The 26,169-nt window shown below is 35.0% G+C and overlaps 1 protein-coding gene across 7 annotated transcripts in view; it reads right to left on the reverse strand.

Annotated features, from left to right (window-relative positions):
• Positions 1–26,169, reverse strand: part of TTLL7 (tubulin tyrosine ligase like 7) — a 153,951-nt gene that overhangs the window by 72,647 nt on the left and 55,135 nt on the right. For 6 of the 7 annotated variants that reach the window (XR_013384209.1, XM_077905203.1, XM_077905202.1 and 3 more), the window contains 8 exons: positions 24,585–24,780; positions 24,249–24,380; positions 19,708–19,829; positions 18,794–18,861; positions 16,403–16,561; positions 11,279–11,495; positions 6,275–6,439; positions 1,344–1,502 (listed from right to left, as the gene is read on the reverse strand). Coding sequence is in view for 6 of the 7 variants with exons in the window: in XM_077905203.1 (XP_077761329.1) it covers positions 1,344–1,502; positions 6,275–6,439; positions 11,279–11,495; positions 16,403–16,561; positions 18,794–18,861; positions 19,708–19,829; positions 24,249–24,380; positions 24,585–24,609 (1,047 nt within the window). In the remaining variant the exon portion in view is untranslated. The remainder of the gene's footprint in view (positions 1–1,343; positions 1,503–6,274; positions 6,440–11,278; positions 11,496–16,402; positions 16,562–18,793; positions 18,862–19,707; positions 19,830–24,248; positions 24,381–24,584; positions 24,781–26,169) is intronic. The other variant, XM_077905205.1, reaches the window with a different exon arrangement.

Raw genomic sequence — 26,169 nt, forward strand, 5'->3', positions numbered from 1 at the left:
ATTGCAGACAAAGAAGGAAACCTAAGGAAGAAAATGTCACGCCTTAGTAAGGTACAGAGTCAAATGCTTTCATATCTAAGTAATGAAGGAAGCAAAATTATAAGCAAAATTCCTTACATTTATCTTATTTCTAGGACCCACGCAAGAGCAAACTTTGAACATCTGATGTCTGTATTTGACTGGAAATAGAATATACTTTCCTGGCACATAGGAAATTGAACATATACACACATACACACACACACACACACACACACACACACACACAAAACCATGAGCCCTCAAATTGGGAAAGTGTTCTTTCCTAAAAATATATTTTGAGTGTCTTGATTATCTATCACTTATTCAATTTGCTTTTTCAAGTTACAGATGGAACTTCCAACTTCAAAATCATTAACAGAAAAATAATCAGCTTAAAATGAAAGGTACTTGTTGATTGGACCCTCTATAGTAATATGTTCCATAATGTAACTAATCTAGTAAACACGAGTGTTTGGGTATGTGATATTTTGCTGATAAAGTTTCCTAAACACAGTGTTCTGTGCCAATGCACTCCATGACTCCAGATCAGGGGTCGGAGAGGGAACTACTGAATGGGATAGTACTGGATCACAAGACTTCTAAGTTTTCTTCTGGATGTAACATAAATATGACTGGAAGGGAAGGTACAAAAATCTTGAACAGAGACTATTTTTATTTTTTCCTTATATCATTTCTTTATTTCCCTAATAGTAAATGATAATGAGAGAAAAATAATGATGACTCTGACCATACCAGAAGCTGGCAGCAAACCCAAAAGCACACAGTTAACAGTCTGGACATGAGAGGAGCCCCAGGCATATTATATGGCCTTAAGGAGAATCCATGCCAGCTGGGGTATGAGGTACTGAATACTGATTAATGAACCAATCGGAGCCTCTCTCTTCTTGGAGAGTTTGAATGGGGAACCCAATGAAGACAAGGAGGCTGTGGTCCTGAAGCCCAGGCACCCACACAGAGGAAAGACAACATCCAGAAGTCATGAAGTGGTAGAGGCCGTGAGGCTGGGAAAATAGTGGAGAAAGTAGATAACAAATCAGTAAAAGCAGATTCACACATATATTCAAAGTCCTGGCTTAGAAATTCAATCGATCTTAGTTTGGGAAAAGTAATATCAAACACATATCCGTCAATTCCTGGAAATGTTCTATTCTTTGAATTTTTGTTTTCTTCCTCCCACATGCTCCATTCAGGCCTCTTTCTGTTCAGTTCATGAGTCAACTATGCCAAGTACACATTGAAAAAACATTTGCGTTCATGCACAAGAACAGTAGTAACTTCTCTTTCTTAAAGAAATGCCTTACCTCCAGAAGCCATGGCTTTAGTTTTCTGTCCAACAAAATATCAAATCCCAGGACTTCGAAACAGACACTTTCACTTCCTGGAGGTTGGCCAGGTCTGCACATTCGATAGGCATGCAGGACATGAGGTTCTGCTACAATCAAAGTCTTTACAACCAATTCCTGCACGTATAGTGATTTAAAAAATAAAAAAAAAAAAAGGTAAAAATGCCTTACTTTTTTTGTGTCTTGTTTACATATATGGAAATAAGGCCTGGACTTACAAACCAGCACCCTGGCCAAGTTCACAAAGCTCTATGACATGTGGCCCCTGCCGCTGCTCTGATTCCGTTTCATGCAACTCTTACCCTGCTCATTACATTCCAGCCATGCTTGCCTGCTTAGGGCCCCTGGCATTAACTGTTCCCTCTTTCTGGAACACTGTTCCCTATACTCCCACACCTGGCCTTGACATTCAGAAAGGCCTTCTGTGACCCTAGAGTCAAAGGTAGCCACTGTCATCTCTTACTGCACCACTTCACGCAGAGTAGAATCAGCTGATCTTTCTCGTTTTGTTAGAGCCATGTCCTTGCCAACACTAGTGCCTGCCATTTAGTAGATGCTCAAAAATACTTGTGAACAAATAAGTAAAATAAAATGTGGCTTCTGTCTGTTAAATAAAGAAGGCTAGGATCATATGCTAGCCTTCTCAGAAACCATACAGAAAGGTTTAGGAGTGGCAGGGGAAAAAAATTCTAAGGAGAGTAAAGCACTCTCCTTACAACAAACAACATAGACAAAAGCTGTAAGGGCAGGAGGGACAGAACCTAGGAGAGGTGGGCTTCTGTGTGTGGTGATGATTTTGCAATTCACAAGGTTTATCTGAGATGAGAGTCCTGCTGACTACAGAAATAGCTGTCCACAACTGCTGGGAGGACACACAATACTACTAGAGTGAGTTACTAATGCTAACAAAACAAAGAGTTTATTGAAGTTTAAGAACAAGCTATGGATTGTGGAAAAACTGCTTGCTGGGGTTTTTTCTTAGAATATATTGTCTTTTTAAGACCCTCTCTACAGGTACAGGCGATATAGCATGGCAGGTAAGAACTCGCCTCCAACGTCAAGCTTTCCGGGTTCATCCCTGGTTTGCTACTTGCTATATGTACAACCTCAGTCACGTTGCTTAAACTTTGTGAGTCCTACTTTTCCCAAAGGTAAAGTGGAAATAGTAATAACATCTACTGCAAAAGACTGATGTAAGACAAAATGAGACTCCATGTAAAGCTCTTGGCACAGTGTCTAGAACAGAGTAAACCTTCAGCGTTAACTACTACCATTGTTATAGTTTTCAACCATTCCTCCAGAACACTACCTCATACGTCAAGTCAAAGACAAAACATTCCACTACATGATGGGAGCAATAGTCACTACATGGGAGAAAAAAATGGGACACAGAAATTAATTCTGCTGTCACCCAGAATCCCCACCCAGATCATATTTGGGGTATCAGAGATGCCATGAAAGGTTATCCTCAGAACATTTTAATAAAAATAAAAAACTGATGGTAATACTAAAGTATATAAAGATAAAAAGACCAAAAACCACTTCATGTAAGTCTTTCAATACATTAGTGAAGCCACGGGAGAATAAGAAAAAAAAGAAAGTTAAAACTTTGGCTAATAAGTGTCTGCATGAAACACCACAGGCAGGATGGGGAGAGTGAATATTAATAGACCCTGAATTATAAATCTGTGTTTATTCTACATAAAACACACATTTGTAAGGAATGCAAGGCAAGACTGCAGGTATATTTGAAAATCAGCGATGATAGAACCAAACACAAATCAAATTCCACTAATGCTTTTGAGAATGTCCAGCATAGTGTCATTGCTTTGAAATATGATTTGTAGATTTGTACCTAAAATATATAAAAAGCACTCAGTAAGGATGGTTTTATGAGTGATTATAATTGTAATCACCATGGCTTGATTTTCTATTGATTTCTTATTCGTTCTTGATCTGCACAAAATACATATCTCTGTGCTATATAGGGGGTACTATAAGTTAGTTTTCATAAATAGTTACTTTTTAGATAAATTACCCCTCCCAAGAAAGGTCATTAGAAAAAAAAATTTTTTTGGGGGGGGGTAGTCTTAAGTTAAATTCATGAACTTTGTAAACTGTGACATTAAGAGAAAAATTTACTGATTGCCTTCTCAAACTCTTCCCTTTTTATATATTATTTCATTAACTCATGCTAAGCATATACCTTTATATATAATTCTTAATAAAAGTAAATATAATTATAAAATATGTGCTTGGAAAGTTAATAAGTTTATTAAGTATTAAATAATTGCTTATTTGTAGATTGTTACTATACATTCTAACTAATGTAGGCAAGAATAATACAAAATTTACCCATTTATAGAAGAGATCATAAATGTTTCAGAGCTTAATAGATGCACATTGGCCATATTCCAGCTATATATGAAAATTATACTTTAGGCTCTAAAAGAAAGGTTCCTTTCCCTACCCTCTTATTTATATTAGTCTTACTTCTATACCTTCTATCTAATTTAATTATGTAGAGGAAGTACCACTTAAAACCAATTTTTCTCTCTGATTAATTTTCTCTACACATTCTTCACCAAGGCAGCTCAATAAATTCCACCTTTTCACAAGGACTTACTTCTCCAAAGAAGTGAAAACCCACATGGAAGTGAAAAATTGCGTAAAGAAAAAGGAATATCACATAGCATATAAAACTTTCTTGTTCTCACTGAGATCAAATGATCTGTTCATTAAATCATCAGGTATCATCATAAATGATCTCCCATCAACAAGCTACTGCCTCAAAATAACAAATTTCACCCTTTTGATGCATCTAACTTGCTATATAATAAATTATCATTATTAAATATTTTTATTATTAAATATTAACATTATTAAAATATTTTTTAAATTTCTGCAAAATAGGCATTGGTAGTAAATAAGTAGATAAACACAGCATTATCATAATCAAATTTCTTATTTGGATGTATTTAGACTATCAGGAAGATAGAATAGAAAGTTAACAGGTTGGTGGGTCTCTAACAAAATCCAGCTGACAAACATTTTTGCTGGAACCCCTGAATTTCTAAAAAGTTTTGAATATGCTGCCAACATTTATTTATAAATCAAGAGACTTAGAGCTTCCACTGACAAATTAGAAGAATGAATCACACTAGACCCAAAATACCATGTGGCACCAAAAGGCTGGTGCTGAATAGTATCCACCTCCTTCAGATGTCTTACACTCTTCAAATTACCACAGTTCCCAGCACACGCTATTTACTTCTATCCAGACCATTTCACTCCTTTTTACTTGTCTGACACCCAACAGTCTCTGGATTTACATTCTGTGATATATAGAAAATAAGGTGTAAAAAATGTCAACCAACAAAACAACAAAGAGATAAATATAATAATGCTAGCTTTTCTGATTTTCCCGAAAGAACCAAATTCAGCTATGAACTTTCATGTCCTTTTTCATGGTAGATTTATTTAAATTATATCGTATTTGCTCCCAAAGGAAAGCTAAATCATATTTCATAGTCTATCATATTAAGTCCTCTTCTAACTTTGAATACCATTGTGATACTTCTGTTAAGATTAATAAACAGTCAGTTTCACCTAGGTTACCTCCTCAGATCTGCTTCCTTTTCTCTCTTTACACATATCATTTGCAATGGATGCAATGTCATCCATCCATTAATTAATAATAATTAATAATTATTAATATAATTATTAATCCATAATTAAAGCCATGGCTTTAATTATCAGTTACATCCCAAATGTACACTTTTAACTGACTACTTAATCTTTTTTACCTGAGAAAACATTTCAAGTTCAATAAGTCTCTGTTAGAACTCATTGTCATAGCCTCATAATCTTTTAAAAATTTAGTCCAGGCATCAAAACCTCCAGGCAGCCCTCCTCTTATTCTCGCCCACAGAAAGCCACCATATGTGGTCTTCCTCTACAGTCCCACAGAATCCAATGCATGCCTCTGTTGTTGTACATGCTAAATTACATTTTATTAACAATTTTTGTGTGGGTCTTTCCTACCAAACTCTAAGTTTTTTGAGGAACTGTATCTTCTAAATCTTCAGATTATTAGCCAGAAACAAGCCTATACTACGGGTTCAGTAAGTGTTTACTGAATGACTGGATGAAATGAATGAACAGAACTCTTTCCCTTCACTTATAAAACTAAGCTCTACCTCTTTTCAAAATAAGTTCCTTTCTACTCTATTTCAAATAAAGCCACATCCTTCTCCCTATAATTCCTCCTTAAAACTGCAGAGGAACATTTGAATGCTTCTCCCTGATTTCTTGGACATTGAGTTAACCTCAAAGTTGACCTGTCATCTCTTCTACTGTGGTTCATTTTGGGCCATTCTTTTCACTTAAACTTCCTCTAGGTGCCTTCCTCTACCTACTCTTGGTCTATACTCGAACCCATCCTATACCCATTTTTCAGACTTATCCTTTAAATTCATAGGCTTTGGCCTTATTACTCTCCTTTCTGAAAATCTGGAAGGAATGAATCCTTACTGCTTACACCAAGTTAAGCTTTGATCTTTCGGACCTAAAATTTTGCCTTCATATATTGTCTCAGCCACAAATCCCCAGAGAATTCCCAAAAATACCATCCATGCCAACCCCAGCCACTTATCACTCTTCTTGTACATCTACGCCTTTACTTATGCTTTGTTTGCACCTAGAACTCCCTCTCCCCCATCCCTAGCAGTAAAAATACTGCTTATCAAGATCTGTTACAATTCCCACTTCCTTCATGAAAATGTTTTATCTGCCCAATCTAATGTAATCTCTTCTTCATTTAAAATGCTGATGATCCTTTAAATTAACCTGAGGAAAGAGTTATAATTGTGAAAATGGCATAATCTTACTGAAATATCACTCCAAAACTTAGCAACATCATGTTGATTTGCTTGTAGGAATTCTGTAAACCACTTGATGGAACGTTTGCTGCCTTTATTTTCAGTCTCATCCCTTTCAAAACGCTCATTGTGCTTGTTCACAGAGTAGTTTGTTAGATGCATGTATAACTGGGTCTGTAACAAGTAAGAACCAAAGTTGTTATCACCTATGAGACTCTAGAACTGTGAGGTTTCACAGAATAAGGGAACCAAGGATGAAAGACAATTTTAAGCATAAAATATATAGATCAACAATTTCAGGATGATTTAGGTAATTTTCAAATTAAATGGAATGGCACATTTCCAATAAAAGAATTATAAATGTAGTCATCTACAAGGTTACTTTACATATTATTCAAAAATATATCTACCATAAATAGTATTAAAATAATAATAATAAATAATTACATGAAAATGTGAAATTATACACTGCTAAGTAAGAAAAATGCTGTTTTTGTTAATTTGTTTTTAATGTTTTTAGTCACAGTTCTCACCCAAACTTGTTTTGGAAAGAGAATTTTCTGAGAGAACATTCTATGTTTTTTTCAAAGAAAAATAAAAAATGAAATCTCAAGTAAGTAGTATAAACTAAAAGGCAGGCCTACCAAACACAACCTCTGCCTTCCCATAGGGGCTGGGAAGCCACTTGAACTCATTCAAGAGACAGAGTGCACTTAGAATCAGCAGACAGAAGCACCACCCGATGCTGTGGAGTCATTAACAGTAATCATTAACAGTAAATTTACAGTATTCCTTTTAGGAGCTATTATGCCTTACTCTCTTTACATTCTTACATTTGTTGATACTGTTATCCTCAACTAAGCTTGAAAAAGAATCCAAAATTTAAAACCTCTCAGTATTGTCAACTAATACACATCTAATGGTTCCATATCAACCTAGCATAAACATTCATCAAATCTATCTATCCTACCCTCATGATTCTACTCCCAGAAATTACTTTGGATAGCAATGTTGCATCACAACGAATATATACTTCATGTACATTATCATTATCTTGGTTAAGATACAAATAGCCAAGTATATTTGTATCATATTTTATCTTCACCGCAATTAACTTAGATCTACAGTAACATTTGAAGCAAATGTGCAGAACTGATCATTTGAGCTACATGTTGTTTACTAACCCAAGTGCTCATAACTAATTAAGAATTTATTTTTTCATTCACTAAACAGTATTTAAGGCGTACCTATTTACTACCTGCAGGAACTGGTACTGGGCACTGTAAATACAAAATAAGCAAGACAGACATAGTCCCTAACCTAACAAAACTTAGAAAAAGCTTTAAATTAAGTGATATTTTAAAAGAAAGAGCATAAATCTTCCGCTTGTCTAATCATAACTGCTTGATTTGAAGAAAAAGGAAAGGAATCAAACCATAGCCCATAGCATTTCCTATATAATGCTAAAATATAAATCATTTTTCAATTTTAAAAAAGGTTGGAAAGTTTTTGAGGGGCTCTCCATTTGGCAATAATTTCTTAAAATAAAGAATAACAACAATGATAAAAACTATAGCTATCCTAGTGAAAAAATGAGTAAGAAATGGAACTGTGCATTTTTCTTAAAACAGTATCTTTGTAAGTAGGATTGGAAATTCCAGTTTCACATCTACTTCAACAAAAATCTTCTAAGCAATTCATTGCCAGTTGGACATTGGCCATAAGGAGTGAAGATAGCTATAAACCAAATAGCAACCTGCAGGGAATGAGAAGGATATAACTATTCTCTACTCTTTTTTTTTTTTTTTTTTAGCATGTAGGTTCAATACAATGAATTGGGATATACAAAACTTTTGAAGAACTGGCCGACTGCTAAACTGTTAGCAAAAAATAAATGGTTATTATATTTCAATGCCTGAAATTCTGTGTCTTATGATCTCCATACGTGTAGTTTACCAATATTTAATTCTTATAAACATACACAACTCTTCATAAAATACATGTTCACTATTTTAAAAATTGGAAACAGGAAGAAACAAATATGTAAGAGTATGCAATCCAAAAACAAACCAATGAGAACATTTTGATTTATTTTTTCCAGCCATTTTTTAAGCTTACTTTCTACATAATTGTGATCACACTTTAGATAAAATATTTTGTATTTCATTTTTTTTTTCGTATCTTAATCTAGGAATTTGATTGTGAAGTCAAAAAAGGTGAACGTTGAAATTTTAGAGATATATTGGGACACCTGGGTGGCTCAGCGGTTGAGCGTCTGCCTTTGGCTCAGGGCATGATCCCGGAGTTCTGGGACCAAGTCCCACATCGGGCTCCCTGCGTGGAGCCTGCTTCTCTCTCTGCCTGTGTCTCTGCCTCTCTCTGGGTCTTTTATGAATAAATAAATAAAATCTTTTTTAAAAAAAGAAAATTTAAAGATATATAAGGAACATTGACACTTACACAGGAGAAGATAATTCTTTGTACATGTGAGCCAAAGCCACAAGATTACATGATTCAAAAGCACTTGGCAAAGTGAGACACAGAGGCTACATTTCCTGACTTCCAAACTTTCCTTATGATTTCCTTATGAATGTGCTTAAGCAAATCACATACATATAATTTAAGATATTAAGATAAATCACTTTACCATCTAAATGAGCTTCCAAATCTTACTCTTTGCTATATCTTCCCTTACTCTTTTCTCTCAAAACATGACTATCTGCATTAGAATATATTATAACCCATTCTTACCCCACCAGTTATTTTAATTATAATTTAAGAGCTGACAAGTCTCAAATTAGGCCTATAGTTTGGTTCTCTCGTGAACTCCAGACCTACGCTATACACCCAAATACTTATAGCATAGCTCCATTTGGAGGCTGCTCAGGCATGTCAACCAAGCACACCAGCTTTCTGCAAGCCCTTGTATTTCCTGTCACGGTGAATAATTCCCCATCCACCCAACTGCCCATGCCAAAATTCTTGAGTTTTATCCTTCATTTCTCTCTCCCATTTCCTCTTCTACAGATCCAACCTGTCAGTATATTACAGCAATATTATCCATGTTATCATAGATATATCTTAAATCTAAGTTCTTATTCTTAGGCTAGCCCTACTGCTATTACTGCAGATAAGGCCATCTTTCTTCCCACATGTGGTTAGACTAGAAAATACCTTCTCCCTTACCCTCACCTCTCCATCCATCTACATCTACATCCATCTCTCACATTCCCCACACTACAGACCAGATGACCTTTTTAAGACAAAAATCACATTCCTCCTTTCCTTCTCTTTTTCCAGGCTCTTCCTCCTCATCTCTGAACACCCACCCTTCATAGTCTGTATTTAGCCATATTGAACATGACTGCTTTCTCCAAACACACCATACCATGAGCCATTTTTCTCTATGGACTACCCTACCCACCCTACCCTTCCCTCAAACTGGCTAATCCTTTATTATTCATATTTTGCTTCATAAACTCCTTCTTTAAACTTTATCTCCAGCTGGGTTAGATGTCCTTGCTATGCACTGCCATAGCACCCTCAGTGTCTTAGACCATTACACTTACCATCAGGTATTATAATTGCTTATTTTATTTTCTGCCTCCCCACTAGACTGTTGCTTTTGAGAGGTCAAGCACTGTATCTGTTGGTCACTGTTTTTCCAAAACCAGCAAAATGCCTAGAATGCAGTAGAGTTCAAATATTACTTGGTGGCTGGATATATTCACACTTTATGACCTTTAAAGAGATTATTCTTTTATCTTCCTTTCCAGTAAAAACTTTGACAGTTCCCTTATTCTTCCCTTGCCAGACTTACAACATTTTTCAATTAATTTAACATATAGCAATGCTTATGATCAGTCATTATGTAATTTTTAAAATATGAGCACTTTTTGTGCAGTTAGCTATGCACATAACATTGGAGGAGAAAAATAACCAGGCTTTTGACAAAATGGGAAACAATACTTAATTAACTATAATTTTTACTACAATTAGGAGGTCCAAAAATAGGGTCGAGGTTAACTAAACTTTTATTATATATAATAAATTGAAGTTTTTTACTTTCATGATAAATTATGATAATAAAGTGTTACAGTTTGACCTTCATAAACCATAAACTTCAGTTATGACTTTCATCCATGAATATATGGCTGCACAAATGAAATCTTAATGGAAAAATATCTATAGAGCAGCACCTGAGTGGCTCAGTGGTTGAGTGTCTGCCTATGGCTCAGGTTGTGATCCTGGGGTCCTGGGATCGAGTGCCGCATCAGGCGCCCCACTGGGAGCCTGCTTCTCCCTCTGTCTATATTTCTGCCTCTCTCTGTGTCTCTCATGAGTAAATAAATAAAATCTTTTTTTAAAAAGTTCAATTTAATAGATTTTAAAAAGCACACTGAAACTGCCAATTTATGTCTTTAAATTTGGTCAATGTAAATTTACCATCTTTTCTTTTGTGAAAACAAAAATTAATAACTCTACTTTCTGATGGCTCTTGCTTTCTCTGTTTCATATACTTTCTCCCACACCCTACATGTTAAACCATACCTTTATATAAAGCTTGCTCAAATACTCAAATGAGAAGCTGAACACAAACTATCCCTATATTCAACTCCATGATACTTTGTCCTTCTCAATGAGACACTTATTTATATTTCTAAGTAAGTCATTTCTATTCAGGATCACAGCATACTCATATGCACTCTGAAATCCATTTCTATAAGGGCCACTGTATACACGTGTACATGTCATTTCTATACAGGGCCACTACATACACGTGTGCTTTGATCCTTGTGCTCACAGCGCCCTGCTAGAGGAGACATTTTTTTTTCTAATTTTCACAAAGCTGTCTATAAACTAGAAGCAGTCTTGTTTATGTACACAATTCCTGAGTATAAAAACTTGAGAAGAGCTACTTTGATTCACATAATCTTTACACACAATGCATGCTTTAAAAAGTACAAGTTGAACAAATGAATAAAGCCATCAATTCTGTCTGGTATCACTTACCAAATTAGACTCATTAGGTGGAATGTATTTCTCTGTTCCCATTCGCACAAGCCCATCATGGTACAGAAATATTTTCAGTGGATCACACGATGTTACCAGAATATAAATTCGTAAGTCAAACTTGTAGCCTTCCATTAGGAAAGGCTTTTCAATGTATTCTTGAACAATCAAATGATCCTGAGATGGAAGTTTGTCACCATTTCTTATCAAAGAAATTCTAAGTTTAAAAAAAAAAGAGAATTAAAAGAATAATTTGATAGGGGGTCAAGATGTTAACAAAATTACAGACAATACTCAAGAGGAAAATGGTGCAGTAGGGAACTCCAAAGTCTGTCCCTCCACAAAAGCAATGAACAGCCAAAAAGTTATCAGAATCAACTTTTTTGGAAACCTCAAAACTGACCAAAAGCTTGTAACAACCAAGTAACAATCAAAAAAAAAAAAAAGAGAGAGAGAGAGAGAGGAAAAATAAAAAGCCAAATCTATGTAAAAGAGCTTTGTGGCATTTTAACTTATTTTGGTCCCATCCCCCAACCTCAACTCAGCAATGGCCTTGAACACAGCCCATGTTCCCAGTACAGGTACTGGTTCTGGAGGGAACAGAATAGACCTTATTCTTGTGGTAGTTTTGTTGTTATTATTGTTGTTTTACCTGCCTGGTGGCTTCCTGAAGAAACTCAAAGGACTTGCTTTTACCTTGCCTAAGTAGGAACTCTCCTAGTGTTGAGGCAGCTGCTTGAAGGGGTTGCAGGCATTATTGAAAACATTTAAAGACAAATGAATTAGTTCCTGCTGCCTATGGCAACCAATAAAGGTTGGGGAAAACAATATATTAACTAAAAATATTGAGAAGAAAGATTGAAGTATGAGAATCTTTGGAGGAATAAGAGTTTTGAAAACCTCTTATTTTTGGGAATCTAGAATGCCATGTGCATACCCAAGGCTAAGTGCATGCTCAGGAAAGACCTATAAGTCCCTAAGCTCTTATCTCTGGCCAACCAACAGGCTCTGCACAAGGAGGAAATGAAGACTAAAGCTGAGTTTTAAATTGCCTAGTTAAGTGTTGATGGCTTGTTCCAACACACTCATATACCCCATCTGCAAGGACTGGGAGTTTTGATTTGGGGAAAGTTTTTTTTCTTCATTTGTTTTGATTGCAAATATTTGAAGAAATCTCTGTCCACTTACTAGCTGAGCACTGACCCAACAGAACAGTAATTTCAGTGCCACACAACAAAAAATACAGACTCCACAAAATTATTTCAGAAAGATCACTAACCAAATAAGCAACCATAATAAGCAGCAAAAAAAAAAAAAAAAAAAAAAAAAAAACCTTGTAGAAGGGGGAAATCTGATTTTCAGAGTTGCTACATTATAACATTCAAAATGTCTAGTTTTCAACAAAAAAAATTATGTATCATACAAAGAGAAAAGATAGTATGGCCCATACACAAGAAAATTACCAATTAATAGAAAGACAGACACTGGGCTTACTAGAAAATCAACTATTTAGATCAACTGTTTTAAATTTGTTCAAAGGGATGCCTGGGTGGCGCAGTGGTAGAGCATCTGCCTTTGGCTCAGGGCATGATCCCAGAGTCCCAGGACCGAGTCCTGAATCGGGCTGTGTGTTTCTCATGAATAAATTAATAAAATCTTTTTAAAAAATTAAATAAATTTGTTCAAAGAATTAAAGGAAACCATATGCAGAGAACTGAAGGAAACCATAAGAATGGTATCTCACGAAATAGAGAATATCAATAGAGATATAGCTGGGGTTTTTTGTTTTGTTTTTTTGTTTGTTTGTTTGTTTGTTTGTTAAAAAGAGTGGAGGGACCCAAACTGAAATTCTGGAGTTAAAAAACACAGTAATTAAATAAAAATTCAATAGAGAGGCTAAACAGAAGATACAGGAAGTCAGGGGGAAAAATCAGTTAACTTGAAGGTAGGTCAATTGAAACGTCTCAGGAACAGAAAGAAAAAAGGATGAAGAAAAATGTACAGAGCTTAAGAGTGTTATGGAACACCATCAAGAATACCAACACACACACATTGGGAATCTCAAAAGGAGAAGAGAGAACGGAACAGAAAAAATATTTGAAGAATTAATGGCTGAAAACTTCCTAATTTGATGAAAACTATTAACTACATCTAAATACATCTAGGGCAGCCGGGGTGGCTCCGTGGGTTAGCACCACCTTCAGCCCAGGGCGTGATCCTGGAGATCAGGGATCAAGTCCCACATCAGGCTCCCTGCATGCAGCCTGCTTCTCCCTCTGCCTGTGTCTCTACCTCTTTCTCTCTCTCTCTCTCTCCCTCTCATAAATAAATAAAATCTTAAAAAAAATAAATACATCTAAAGAACTCAGTGAACTCCAAATAGGATAAACTGAAAGAGATCCACAGTAAGGCATATTATAATAAAACTGTCAAAAGCCAAGACAGAGAGAATCTTGAAACCAAGACTAAATCTTCTTATTACACTTAAGGATCCTCAATAAAATAAATATCTGATTTCTCATCAGAAACAATGGAGACCAAAGGCAGTGAGATGATATATACAAGGTGCTGACAGAAAGACAGAGAAAAACAAAAACAACAACAACAAAAAACGACTGTTAACCAACAATTCCATATCTAGCAAAAGTATTCAAAATCGAAAAAGGAATTAAGACATTCCCATATAGGGCAGCCCGGGTGGCTCAGCGGTTTAGCGCCGCCTTCGGCCCAGGGTGTGATCCTGGAGACCCGGGATCGAGTCCCACGTCGGGCTCCCTGCCTGGAGCCTGCTTCTCCCTCTGCTTGTGTCTCTGCCTCTCTTTCTCTCTGCGTCTCTCATAAATAAATAAATAAAAATCTTTAAAAAAAAAATCCTTAAAAAAAAAAAGACATTCCCATATAAAAACTGAGAGTTTGTTGCTAGTATTTGGCCTATAAGAAATGCTAAAAAGAATTCTTCTGACTAAAATGAAAGGACACTAGACAGTAACTCAAATCCACATAAAGAAATAAAAAACACTGGTAAAGGTGACTATATAAGTAAATATGAAAGTCACTATTAATGTAGTTTAGATTTATAACTATTCTTTTTTCCTATATTATTTAAAATGCAACTGCATTCAACAATAATAAATCTATGTTGATGGGCACACAGTTTATGAAAATGTAATTTGTGACAATCATAATATAAAAAAGGACAGAGCTATATAGAGGCAAAGTGAGGTCTTTTTTGGTTTTGTTTTCGTTTTACTATTGAAACTAAGTTGATATTAATCTAAATAAAACTGTTATAAATCAAAGTGTTAGTTATAATACCAGGGAAACCACTTAAAAAAAAACCCTCCCATAGAGATTCAAAGGGGGTACATGCAACCTGATGTTTATAGCAGCATTATCAACAATAGCCACTATGGAAAGAGCCCAAGTGTCCACTGACTGATGAATGGATAATGAAGATGTGGTCGACATACACAATGGAATATTACTCAGCCATCAAAAAGAATGAAATCTTGCCATTTGCAGCAACGTGGATGGAGCTAGAAATGTATTATGCTAAGCGAAATAAGTCAGTCAGAGAAAGATAAATACCATATGATTTCATTCATGCGTGGAATTTAGGAAACAAAACAGATGAATGTGTGGGAAGGGAAAAAAGAGAAGGAGAGGAGGGAAGCTAACAATAAGACTCTTAACAATAGAGAATAAACAGAGGATTGATGGAGGGACGTGGGTGGGGAATGAACTAACTGGCAATGGTATTATGGAGGGCACTTGTTATGATGAACAGTGGGTATTATAGGTCAGTGATAAGTCAATAAATTCTATTCCTAAAAAAATAATAAAAATAATAAAAAATTTTAAAAGCTCAAAAATATATAGTAAAATAAATGACAAAATTAAAATGGCACACAAGAAAATATCTATTTAATACACAAGAGAGCAAAAAAGGAGGAATTGAAGAATGTTAACTATACTAAGACATAGAAAACAAATAGCAAAATGGCTGAAATCTTTCCTTATCAATAATTACATTGAGTACATTAACTCTCCAACTAAGACAAGCCTTGCAGAATGTATAAAAAAAAAAACCATGATCCAATCACACACTGTCTACAAGAGATTCACTTTAGATTCAAAGATTCAAATAAGTTGAAAGTGATCAAATGGAAAAGATACTCCATACTAAAGGTAACCAAAAGAGAACTGGAGTGATTATACTAGTACTAGACAAAACAGCCTTTAAGACAAAAATTGTTATAAGAGACAAGGAAGAACAATATATAATGATAAAATGATAAATCAAAATGTTAAAATAATATGTTTTTATTAAAAGCAGCCTCAAAAAAGTACATTGTAGAAAACATTAGAAAGCAAAAGGACATATGAATATTAAGTTGTATAATCAGCTAACATGTCTAGTTTGTGGTACTTTAGCTTAAAACGTGTTTTAGTGATATTCAATTCAAATACTGTGGCTCCATAAGAAAAAAGCTTATTCGTAAAGCAAAGAGGATACTTATTTTGCTTTAAGTTTCTAGCTTCTCCAAGTCAATTTAGCTCTACTATATCAACTGAACTTTACCATCCAAGCTTACTCTAAAATTATTATAAATGCAAATTTTGGGTGCCTGGGTGACTCAGTCAATTGAAGTGTCTTCCTTTGGCTCAGGTCATAATTCCAGGGTCCTGGGATCATGTCTTGTATTAGGCCCCCTGGTAAGCAGGGAGTCTTCTCCCCCTCCCTCTGCCTCTCCTCACTGCTCATTCTCTCTTTCTCTGCCTCTCCCACTCTCTCTCTCTCAATTTCTCTCTTGAATTAATAAAATATTTAAAAAACAAAATAAATGGAAATTTTCTGCTTAAGGAAAAATTAGAAAACATCTTTTTTTCTCTTATTTTATTGTCTCCAATTATCAGTCTTTCAACTGATTTAATTTTTAAATTTAATTCATTAAGCCTGTGGAACAACGTAAAAGGGCTCAATAAATATTTAGTTCCAAAAAAGCAACAGAGACCCATTTTATTTTTTTTTCATAATAAACCATGAGTGAAGGCTCACATTTATTCTTTTCCCCCAGTTTTTTTTTTTTAAGCTTTTATACATTCTAGGTGAAAAATACCTACCCATGACCCATTGCACCATTAGCTGGTTTTACTATAAAAGTTTTCTGCTTTCTTTTTTTCTTCAATTCTTTCATATAGTTCTGGAACTGTGTATATTCAGCAGGGAATATCCATGTTCGAGGAACAAAGGTATAATCCAAAGGCCGGGACTTGATCATTCTGTAAATTAGAGATAATATGAAAAGTAATTTCTATTCAAACTTTTCTAAACTTTCTTTCTCTATGCTGCTGACATTTACTACAGAGATTTTAATTCCCACCATTTCTTCATTTATTGATTCATTCAACAAATGTCTATAAAGCACCTATTTTGTGCTAGACATTATTCTGGACATTGAGGATACATCAGTGAAAAAAACAGACAAGATTCTCTGTTCTCTATACTAATTCATATATTGATAGATCATTCATTTGAATACATACTTTATTACTAAGCACTGGGATATAAAGACAAATTAATATGGTTTCTACCATAAGGAATTTATATATAGGCTATTAAATACAATGTGGTTAGTGCAATGAAGACATACATGGCAAGTTAACATATGGAAATAGTCATTAACTCTGCCTATGGGATGAGAAGGTGGGTAGCAGAAAATGGTTCACTGCCAGGTGCCATTCATATTGCTCCTTTAAAAATGATTTTGAGTCCTCTGGGCCACCCATAAGGAACAGCTTTGATCATCTTTTACTCCACTGTTTTTGAAGTTCAACTACTTTTCTGAGAAAACCATGTGAAGCCTCTGAGTATACTAAGTCTTGTTTTGTTTGTTTGAAACACATGTTCAAAACTTTGCAGAAGTAATTCCCTTTCCTCTGAAGTCCATTCTTCCTATAATCCCTGTTACTAAATTGTCCCACCTACACAATCTCCTAAGCCAGAAACCTAGCAGTCATCTTGGACACTTCTTTGATTCTTATATCACAGCAGCTTTCCATTCCTGTCAATTCTGGTTTTTTCCTATTTTCCATATGTATTTTCTCTTCCCCATTCCCACTATCTCTCCTTTCATTTATCAGATGTTGACAATCACCTCCTTCAGGGCTTCCTCCCTCCTTTCTACCTTCTTTGAATCCATTATCTACAGGCCCACCAAGATTTTGTAAAACATATCTTTTCTTAAACCCATTAAAAAACATGTCATTTCTCTCAGGATAGACAGAAATATTTCCTGAGTAGTTAAAGAGGTTAAAGAATCAATAATTAAATGATTGAATAAAACACAGTAACATGGCATATGCAGCCTGACCTTCATATTTATCTGCAGCATCATCTGAGGCTGAGCCTCCTGACACCTTATAAAACCACAGAAACTGCTTAGAAGTTCCTGAAACATGTTGATTTAAGTCTCCATATAGTTTCTCCCATTGTTGTCTTTGCCTAGTCTCCTTGCCTCCTTCTCACAGGGTGAACTCCTACTATACACTTTTCAATATCAATTTTGCATTTGAATTCTTCAAAAAACCTCTCCTAGAAATGACGTCTGTTATTATCTTTGTCACTGCCATACATTGACTCTCCCCTAACATACTACCATCAAACTGTATTATATGTATCACTCTTTCTCCCTTAATAAAAATTGATTTGTAGGCAGAGACTAGGCCTTATTTATCTTGTTTACTTGCTAGCAGTCTCTACTCTATAGTAGACACACAAAAAATATTTGTTGAGTGAGTGGGTGTATAAGCTTTCACAGGATGCACACAAATATTTGATTACATGCCAGTTTGCTAACCTTTCTCTGTTTGAGTTGTCTTTTTTAAAAACTTTCTCAAATTATCACTCAACTTCCTTAAACTAAAAAAAAATTAATCAACAGAATATAAATCATGAAAAAATTCTGCAGTTCATTTGGTATAATACTTGAGAGCCTTCAAACAGTTTTTCCCATAAAAGCAGACTGTTACTCCAAATAGTCTCAGAAATAAATATATGTACATGTATATCCTTGGGTGGAGATATATACATGTGTCTATGTGTACGTGTGTACACATATGCACCTACTATTGTGCCTGGCACATATTAGATGCTCAATAACATACAGATGCTCAATAACCACTGTATGAATACACACACACACACGTATACAGTGTATTATGTTGCTAAACTGCAGTAAAAAGAAGCCTGAGATTCTGGAGACCAGGATTCTGCTCCAGCTCTGCTATTAACTATTTGTTTGACTTGTGCAAGATACTCACTTCTCTGATTCTCAGTTACCTCCTCTACAAAGTGAAGGAAGACCAGGGAACCTCTAAGACCTGCTATCGCGAAAATTCTATCTCTTCCATCAAAATATTATTTCAAATCAATGTAACCTGGTGAAAGATGCACTATAATATTCAAAACAAACTTTGAAAAGGTCTTCTCTATTATAAGAAAATGAAGATTACTTAGTCATATTTCTTGCTAAGAAATCCTTTCTACAGATCTCCCCCATTCCTGGAAAATGGTTGATCCTCTGGAAAATAAAAAGGTAAACATTAATATTCTCATGGACTTAATGAAAACATTCATTTATACTACAATAGAGTTACATCCATCCTGCGAGTTTAATGTTTTTTTTAAGAACTGATTGTTATTAATGTAAAATAGTTAAAATTAAATGACCTCTAATGACTTTATAGAATTAAAGAATCTACAATAAGCAAAGAATAAAATTGCAAATTTTTTAAGAAATCAGACAGTGTTTACACAGATATTAAAGTTACAATTTTCTGTATTGAATAACTGGTAATTCAAGTTCCAAATTATTTCTAGTATTTCAAAGTCACTATATTCATACAGATAAGAATTGTAGAAATATTGACGAAAATAGCCTTGTTTGTTCCCTATTGTATTGTCAATTCTGTATTACACTCTATGCTAACAAACTATACAAAATGTTGACTATCTACAATTCTGTGTATTTGGCTTTTCAGTTTGATGTCTATTTTTTTAATATGTTTGCTTGACATTCTAAAAATAAAAGAATGAAGTCAAATTACACATAGCAGACATTACAAAGTATTTCCACTTCCTGATACCTCTGTGCAATGTATTCCACATCACTTGTAATGCAAAGCACCCATGTGGGAAAAGTTTTCTCCTATTAATTCTTCCTTAAAGATGGAAAGAGGTTAAAAGATTGGAAGGAATTCAGGCTTTTATGCAAACAGTAAAACTGGACAGCAAAAAACAGGCTATGAGGCTATGTAGGTAGGTTAGAAATGAAATTTAATGTCAACACATTAAGAACCCTAAGTAAAATTATAATGGAATTCATATACTCTCCTGAAACCAATAATTGGTCATGATTAATCCCCACCTGGTAATTTTGCAGCTCTGCAATCTTCTCCTGCTGAACCGCAGAATCACACCATATAAGGTTACTTGTTTCATCCTCATCTGGAGTTTTCATAAATCCCATTTCATCTATTACTAAGCGAACTGCAAGTAAATGATGAAATTAAGTGAAAATTAAAATACTTCTGAAATATATTCGTTGTGGAAACATTTTTTGATATATGCAAATTTTATCTCACAGTATTTCATTTGCAAAATATCCATTAGTTATAGCATACCCTTATTTTTAGTAACGACAATTTTTCTAGGGCCAAATTATACTCACAGTAACTGAGAACTGTTTTTAGATTGCACTCAAAATCTTTGGTTTCAACCCTCTGAGATTTAGCGGGTACACAATACTGCTAAAGAGTTCAGTGACTATTCATGGCACAGTGAAAACATACACACAGCTGAGACAACACCTCTACTCAGGAAAATGTACTTCATGGCTTTTTTTGTGACCTTGGGCTAGGTACAAAAGGGAAAAGGTAAAAATAGTTCCTGATCATTAGACCCATCCTATACTTTCAACCTCCCCAGATCAAATTATTTTTAGCAGTTAAAATCAAGTCAGCTGGGTTAATTCAGGATATGGAATAATGAAGTAGAATTCACAGTAGAGATCTGGAAACTGGCCTCCTATCTGCTTCTAACCCTTTAATCCTATTGAAAAAAAATTTATGCACAGAGGAAAGTTTGTTTTTTAGTACAAACTATTCATATGCTCCTCTCTGATTTGGATATCACAATTAACATACTAACATTATTCTTCTAATGAATTTCAAGTTTAGAATAAGGATAAGCAAAATATTTAGGATAAATTTGAGTTCCAACAGAATTCTGAGTCTTAATAGAAAGGTGTAATTATATAGCAGCACTTCAATATTTTTATTTGTAAATGTTTTCCTTTTACTGTGTATCTTATGTATGAGGGGAAATGGTAAAAGGGGATCAATTGTCTAAATTTACTTGGCTCAAGTATAAAACTGATAAGCAGACAGACACCTGTTGGTCTCAAGTCCTAGAGATTCTTGATTGCTTTTTGGCCAACGAGAAAGAAAGGACTTTTTATGCAATGGTTCAGAGCACAAGCACAAAAGAAGAGAATAGTGATGATCTTGGGGCAGAGGAGGAATGCTGAGCTGAAGTTGCAGTTGTCCATGAGAGCCATGGGGCTGTTCTGAAGGTCCAGGTGACAAGGTACAAAGCAAGAGTTGGGATAAGGGATGTTCTCTTGTCTGCCCCAGACTACCATGAAGCTTTGATGACTTGAAGGCTCGGGACCTGCTGTGCACCCAGGCCTAACAGGAAGGGCAAGGGCAATAACCACAAAGCCTGGGAGACTCCTTTAACTCACTCCTAAGCAGAAAAAAAATAATAAAGCCAGAATAGCAGCTTAAGAGCAGACCTGTCCCTGATTGCAGGGGAGACATTGTTTGGGGCTGCTCAGAAATAACTGAGACGACCTTACAGAGAGAAATGGAACCGGTGGCAGTTACAGACGGAGGGAGTATAATGAGCTACTAAAAAGTGGTTATGACTATACACATGAACCAGTGAGGCTGGGACCATTCAGGTTACATAATAGTGGGAAAGATCCATTCTTTCCTTAGATTCACAAAACCAAATCTGTAAGGTTAGTCATATATAAATCCCTTTTATTATGAAATTCAGAGCTTGGAGAACTAAGTTGAACTTCAAAGGAAAATACAATACCGGGTATTAAAATGTCACTTTTCTCAGGTAAGCTATTTAGTCAAATTTTTATTTGAACTGAAATTTTAGAAATCAATTGGAATCTTTTAAGGATATCATCCTCCACTGCATGGAAAAGAAATCGCTTTAACGCATCAGTTCCAAACAGAAAGCTGATGACAGCTAAAGCCTAACTCTACGCCTTTAAATGCTAATATTTTAGGAGCTCTCTTTTAAAAGGGGGTGAAATAATAGCCTCTGTACTGAATTTCTACCAAACCAAATGCCCTATTGGTAAAATAGTGATAACCATATAAACTATTTTCTCACATTTCCCTTTACATACTTACATATCCCCTTCTCCAATCCTTCTTGTCTCCGTTTAATAAAAATTACCAAAAATACATTCCTCACAATTTGTCCTGTGATCTTTGGCCTTGACCCATAGAGCTTTCAGAGGCTGCTCAGGAATTTTAAAAATAGGAATCCATGAAACTCTCTGAATTTTAGATACAGAAGGTACATTTATGTTTCTCATTTCAAATTTCAATTCATATTTTATTTAAGCAGCATGACACAGTAAATAGAAAACTGAATTTGGAACCAAATGAATTTGGGTTCAAGTTCCACTTTTGCCATCTGTGTGAACTTGGGTAAGTTGCTCACTCTCACTGGGCTTGTTTCTTTAACTCTACTATAAAGGATGTATAGAGAACTGGGTGTTATAGGCAACTGATAAATCATTGAACACTACATCTGAAACTAAGCATGTTGGATAATTATATTTAAATTTTAAAAAACCCATGTGGAATTTCATAATGTATTAATTATAGAACTACTGAGAGAATGCACTTCATTATTCCACAACATGTCTTCATAAGAAATTTCTCCCAAGACTCAGGAATACAGAAGTCATATCTCCTTTGAATGATCAGTATGATTTTATCTTCTGCATTCTATAACTGATTATTTTTAAATATTTGCTTTGGTTGCCAGGAAGCTCTGAGTCAAATCTATGTCCATCTCCAACTATAGAGACTCTCACGGAATGTATTTTGTATCCTTATCAGCCACAAGATTCGTCTTATTTTGCTCTTTATTTTTCCATGTTTATTTTCTTATGACTATTAGCCACTTCCAATTCACTATTAGAATGAGGAAAGGCAGGAGAATGGAAGGAAGGGAGTAATGCAGCCTATTTTAGAGGGTTTCTGGAAGAATTAAATGAAGTAATGCATGTGGAAATGTTTGGTCAATGGTTATAAAAACATGACTATTAAAACTACAGCAAAGTATTCTACATGAGGGAAACAGGCAACACCTAGGGCAAAAACACAGGTGTCCTAACTATGGCTTGAGTGTATTTCCATTATATAATTCAAACTGTTAAGAAAGCAGTAAGAAGTAAGCTGTTGTATATCACTAGCTTAAATAAGGGAAAAGCAAGGAAGCACTTCCTCCCTGACACATGGCCAATTCTCCCTTTCCCTCCCCTCCTTTGTATTCTCCCAACAGTCCCTGATCCAAGGACTGAGTAAGAAATTCTCTTAAACCCTGAGCAGGCTCAGCAAGGAGGTAGGAGTCAGTATAAAGAATGCTAAGGCAACTTCAGCCCTGGGAAAGTGAGAGGGAATTGCACTTAGACCCTCTCCTGTAGATCAGGTTCCTGATGAACCCCACCGGAATCTTAAAAGTAAGTAAGAGGATAAATTAGCACCACTCATCAGTCACTTTAACAGTGGTCACCTTATTCTTGTTTCTAGAAAACATGCTGCAAATAAACCCTGAATCTTGCCATCTCACCCTCCCATGCTAACCTGTTTCAAGTCCCTGCCTCTAAGGACCATTTGTTGAAACACAGTATCAGGAACCTCAATTGCAGTGAAATATTCCACTGATTGCTCAAGAACTTTGGTGAATTACTGTAAATGGAAATGAGACTCTTAAAGACTAATAAGGGTAAGAATAATTAACATCCTTGAAGTTCATATGATTTTCCTTAACTCTTTTAATGCAAAATGGCTAAGAGGAAGATTGGTTGAGTACTTCTGGTATTTGTTAAAGAGTTCTGCAATGGTGGGCAAAAATATCTTTAAAAAAAAAAAGATTTTATTTATTATTCATGAGAGACACAGAGAGAGAGAGAGGCACAGAAACAGGCAAAAGGAGAATCAGACTCCATGAAGGGATCCTGATGTGGGACTCGATCCCAGGACTCCAGGATCACACCGTGGGCCGAAGGCAGGTGCTAAACTGCTGAGCCACCCAGGGAACCTCCTGGGCAAATGTATCTTAATTTAAAACAATTATTCTTCTTATCTATTCTGTATACAACAGAGAATACATAAAACTGAAATTTCATTAATAAAAAAGCAACAGCATCATCAAAACGATTTCTTAAAACAGAGACAAATGTTTTTTTAAATGTGTTTTTAATGTTTTTAAATCAGGTTCTCATTGTTTAATAAAAATCTCAAATTTTGTACTTTTTATTTTTATTTTTTTAATTCAGTACTTTTTAAATTTTACATCTAATACTTTAATCTATTTAATGTTTATTTCATACTTGATTTAAAAACTAAGTATTAATCAAAACCACATATATTTAATACCATCCCATTAATAGCTACAGCTTTTCATTTACATTGATGTTCTACTTGATTAATAACATGTTAAATATCTCATAAAAAGGAACATTTCATAGAAGGCATTTAAAAATCAATTACACAAAAGATAATTATCTCCCTGAATTTCTACATTGTTTTCAACATCAAATCAATTTTTCCAACAATTATGAAAACCTTATGAGATCCTTAGAAGACCTACCAATTTCAAACTTTGTTCCAGCAACATTTGCTGTGATGGTTCCCTTCTTTTTCTTCTTTCTGACTTTCCTTTTCATTGTGCTTTGATAAGGCAATTCTGTATTCAGATCCAGGGGAGAAGGTCCCTGAATAACTTTAAAAGAAATGTAAACCAACCAAACATCATTAAAATAACAAAAATTCCATAGCAGAGAACACAAATGCCCCCCCAAAAAAGGTAAAACTGTAAATTCTAGTTCTTTGAGTCCTCAATTAATTTTTAATTCTTAGAAAAAATTCTCAGTGATGATCTATAATATATTCATGTTTTGTAATGTGATCACATCAATCTGCTTACCTCTTTCTTGAGGCAAAGATGGCATTATTGCCTGTGCCTGTTACAATGTGTGCTGTTGTACCAAGCTTTCAGGAAATCTGGAAGGCCTGCATTAGTCTAAGTAGGATATGGCTCCAAATCACTGAAGGTTCCTATCATATTATCTTGATGGAATCCTCAGATTTCAGGGCACTGAAGTTCTGGGATGAGAAAGTACCTGTAGGGATTTTAAAACAAAGTCATTTAGAAAAGGACTTTTATGGAATTTTTCTGTTCTTTTTAAAAGTCAAGTGAGGGCAAAGTTAATCAACAAATGTTTGTCAATTTTATTAAACCTTATGAAAAATGCCAAGTGATAGTTCCCTGTCCTAAAAAGTGCACAGTCTGGAAGGTTTTATTTAAGTTATACCATATTTACACACAATAAATAACATGCCATACAAAAACAATAATAATAACCACATTCACTACCATCTATTGAACACTTACTATTGCTCCCTATTGTAGTCACTTAAGCCACTTAATCTTCCAACAAAACCATGAGGTAGAAGCTTTTATCCCTCTCTTCAGTTAAGTAAATTGATCTCAAAAAGGACAGATCTTTACACAAAGCATGACAAAGTGGAGATTAAAATTAACATCTCTCTGATGTCAATGGCAGTGCCCTTAACTATGAACCCACACAACTTTCAACCCAAGGTCTGAAACTTAGGGGCAGCATTACTTTTAATATGAAACAATGTGTCAGGACAGACATCACATACCAACAGAATACAGAGAAAAGGGATTCCTCATTAAGGAAGAGGGGCAGTGGTTGATGGGGAGGAAGGTGACAACTGCATAAAGCAGACCACATTTGAATTGTGACTTAAAAAATAAAAACAATTTTGAAAGGCAGAAAACAAGGAGTCTTTATTACCATGACCTTATTTGGGCACACACAGGAATGCAATAAACATTTTTTAATGAACTAATTTGATTTGGCTACACCTTAGCATGGCCTACATGACACCTATATTTTCACTCGGTATGTATGAACCTAGGTATTCATGCCCTGACTACACTACACTGCCCAATCTACACTATCAACTTTCTAATTTCTCCCTTCACATTGTAAGAATCTTTGAATTCTTGTAATATGTCTCTAAACACAATGAAAAATTATATAACCTATCATGATAAAGGTATGGGATTAATATCTTTATCAGGAGATTATCAGGTTTATCAGAAATTCAGCTACATAAAATGTGACTCATATACATCACATCCAATAGTCATTTTTAATAATAAGATTCATTATTAAAGGGACGCCTAGGTGGCTCAGTGATTGAGTGTCTGCCTTTGGCTCAGTGCATGATCAAGTCCCGCATCAGGCTCCCTGCATACATCTCTGCCTCTCTCTCTGTGTCCCTCATGAATAAATAAATAAAATCTTTAAAAAAAAAAAGATTAAAAAAAAAGATTCATTATTAAAGAAAATTTAGAACGTAGTTTGTTCTCAGGTACCAATTAAACTAAAATAATTATCTAGAACAATTCAATATAAAAACTAGGAACTCTTATTTATTATAGACCAACTGTGGGCAGGCACTGTTAAGAATCTAAA

This window comes from Canis aureus, chromosome 8, assembly GCF_053574225.1.
Source record: "Canis aureus isolate CA01 chromosome 8, VMU_Caureus_v.1.0, whole genome shotgun sequence".
Lineage (NCBI taxonomy): Eukaryota > Metazoa > Chordata > Mammalia > Carnivora > Canidae > Canis > Canis aureus.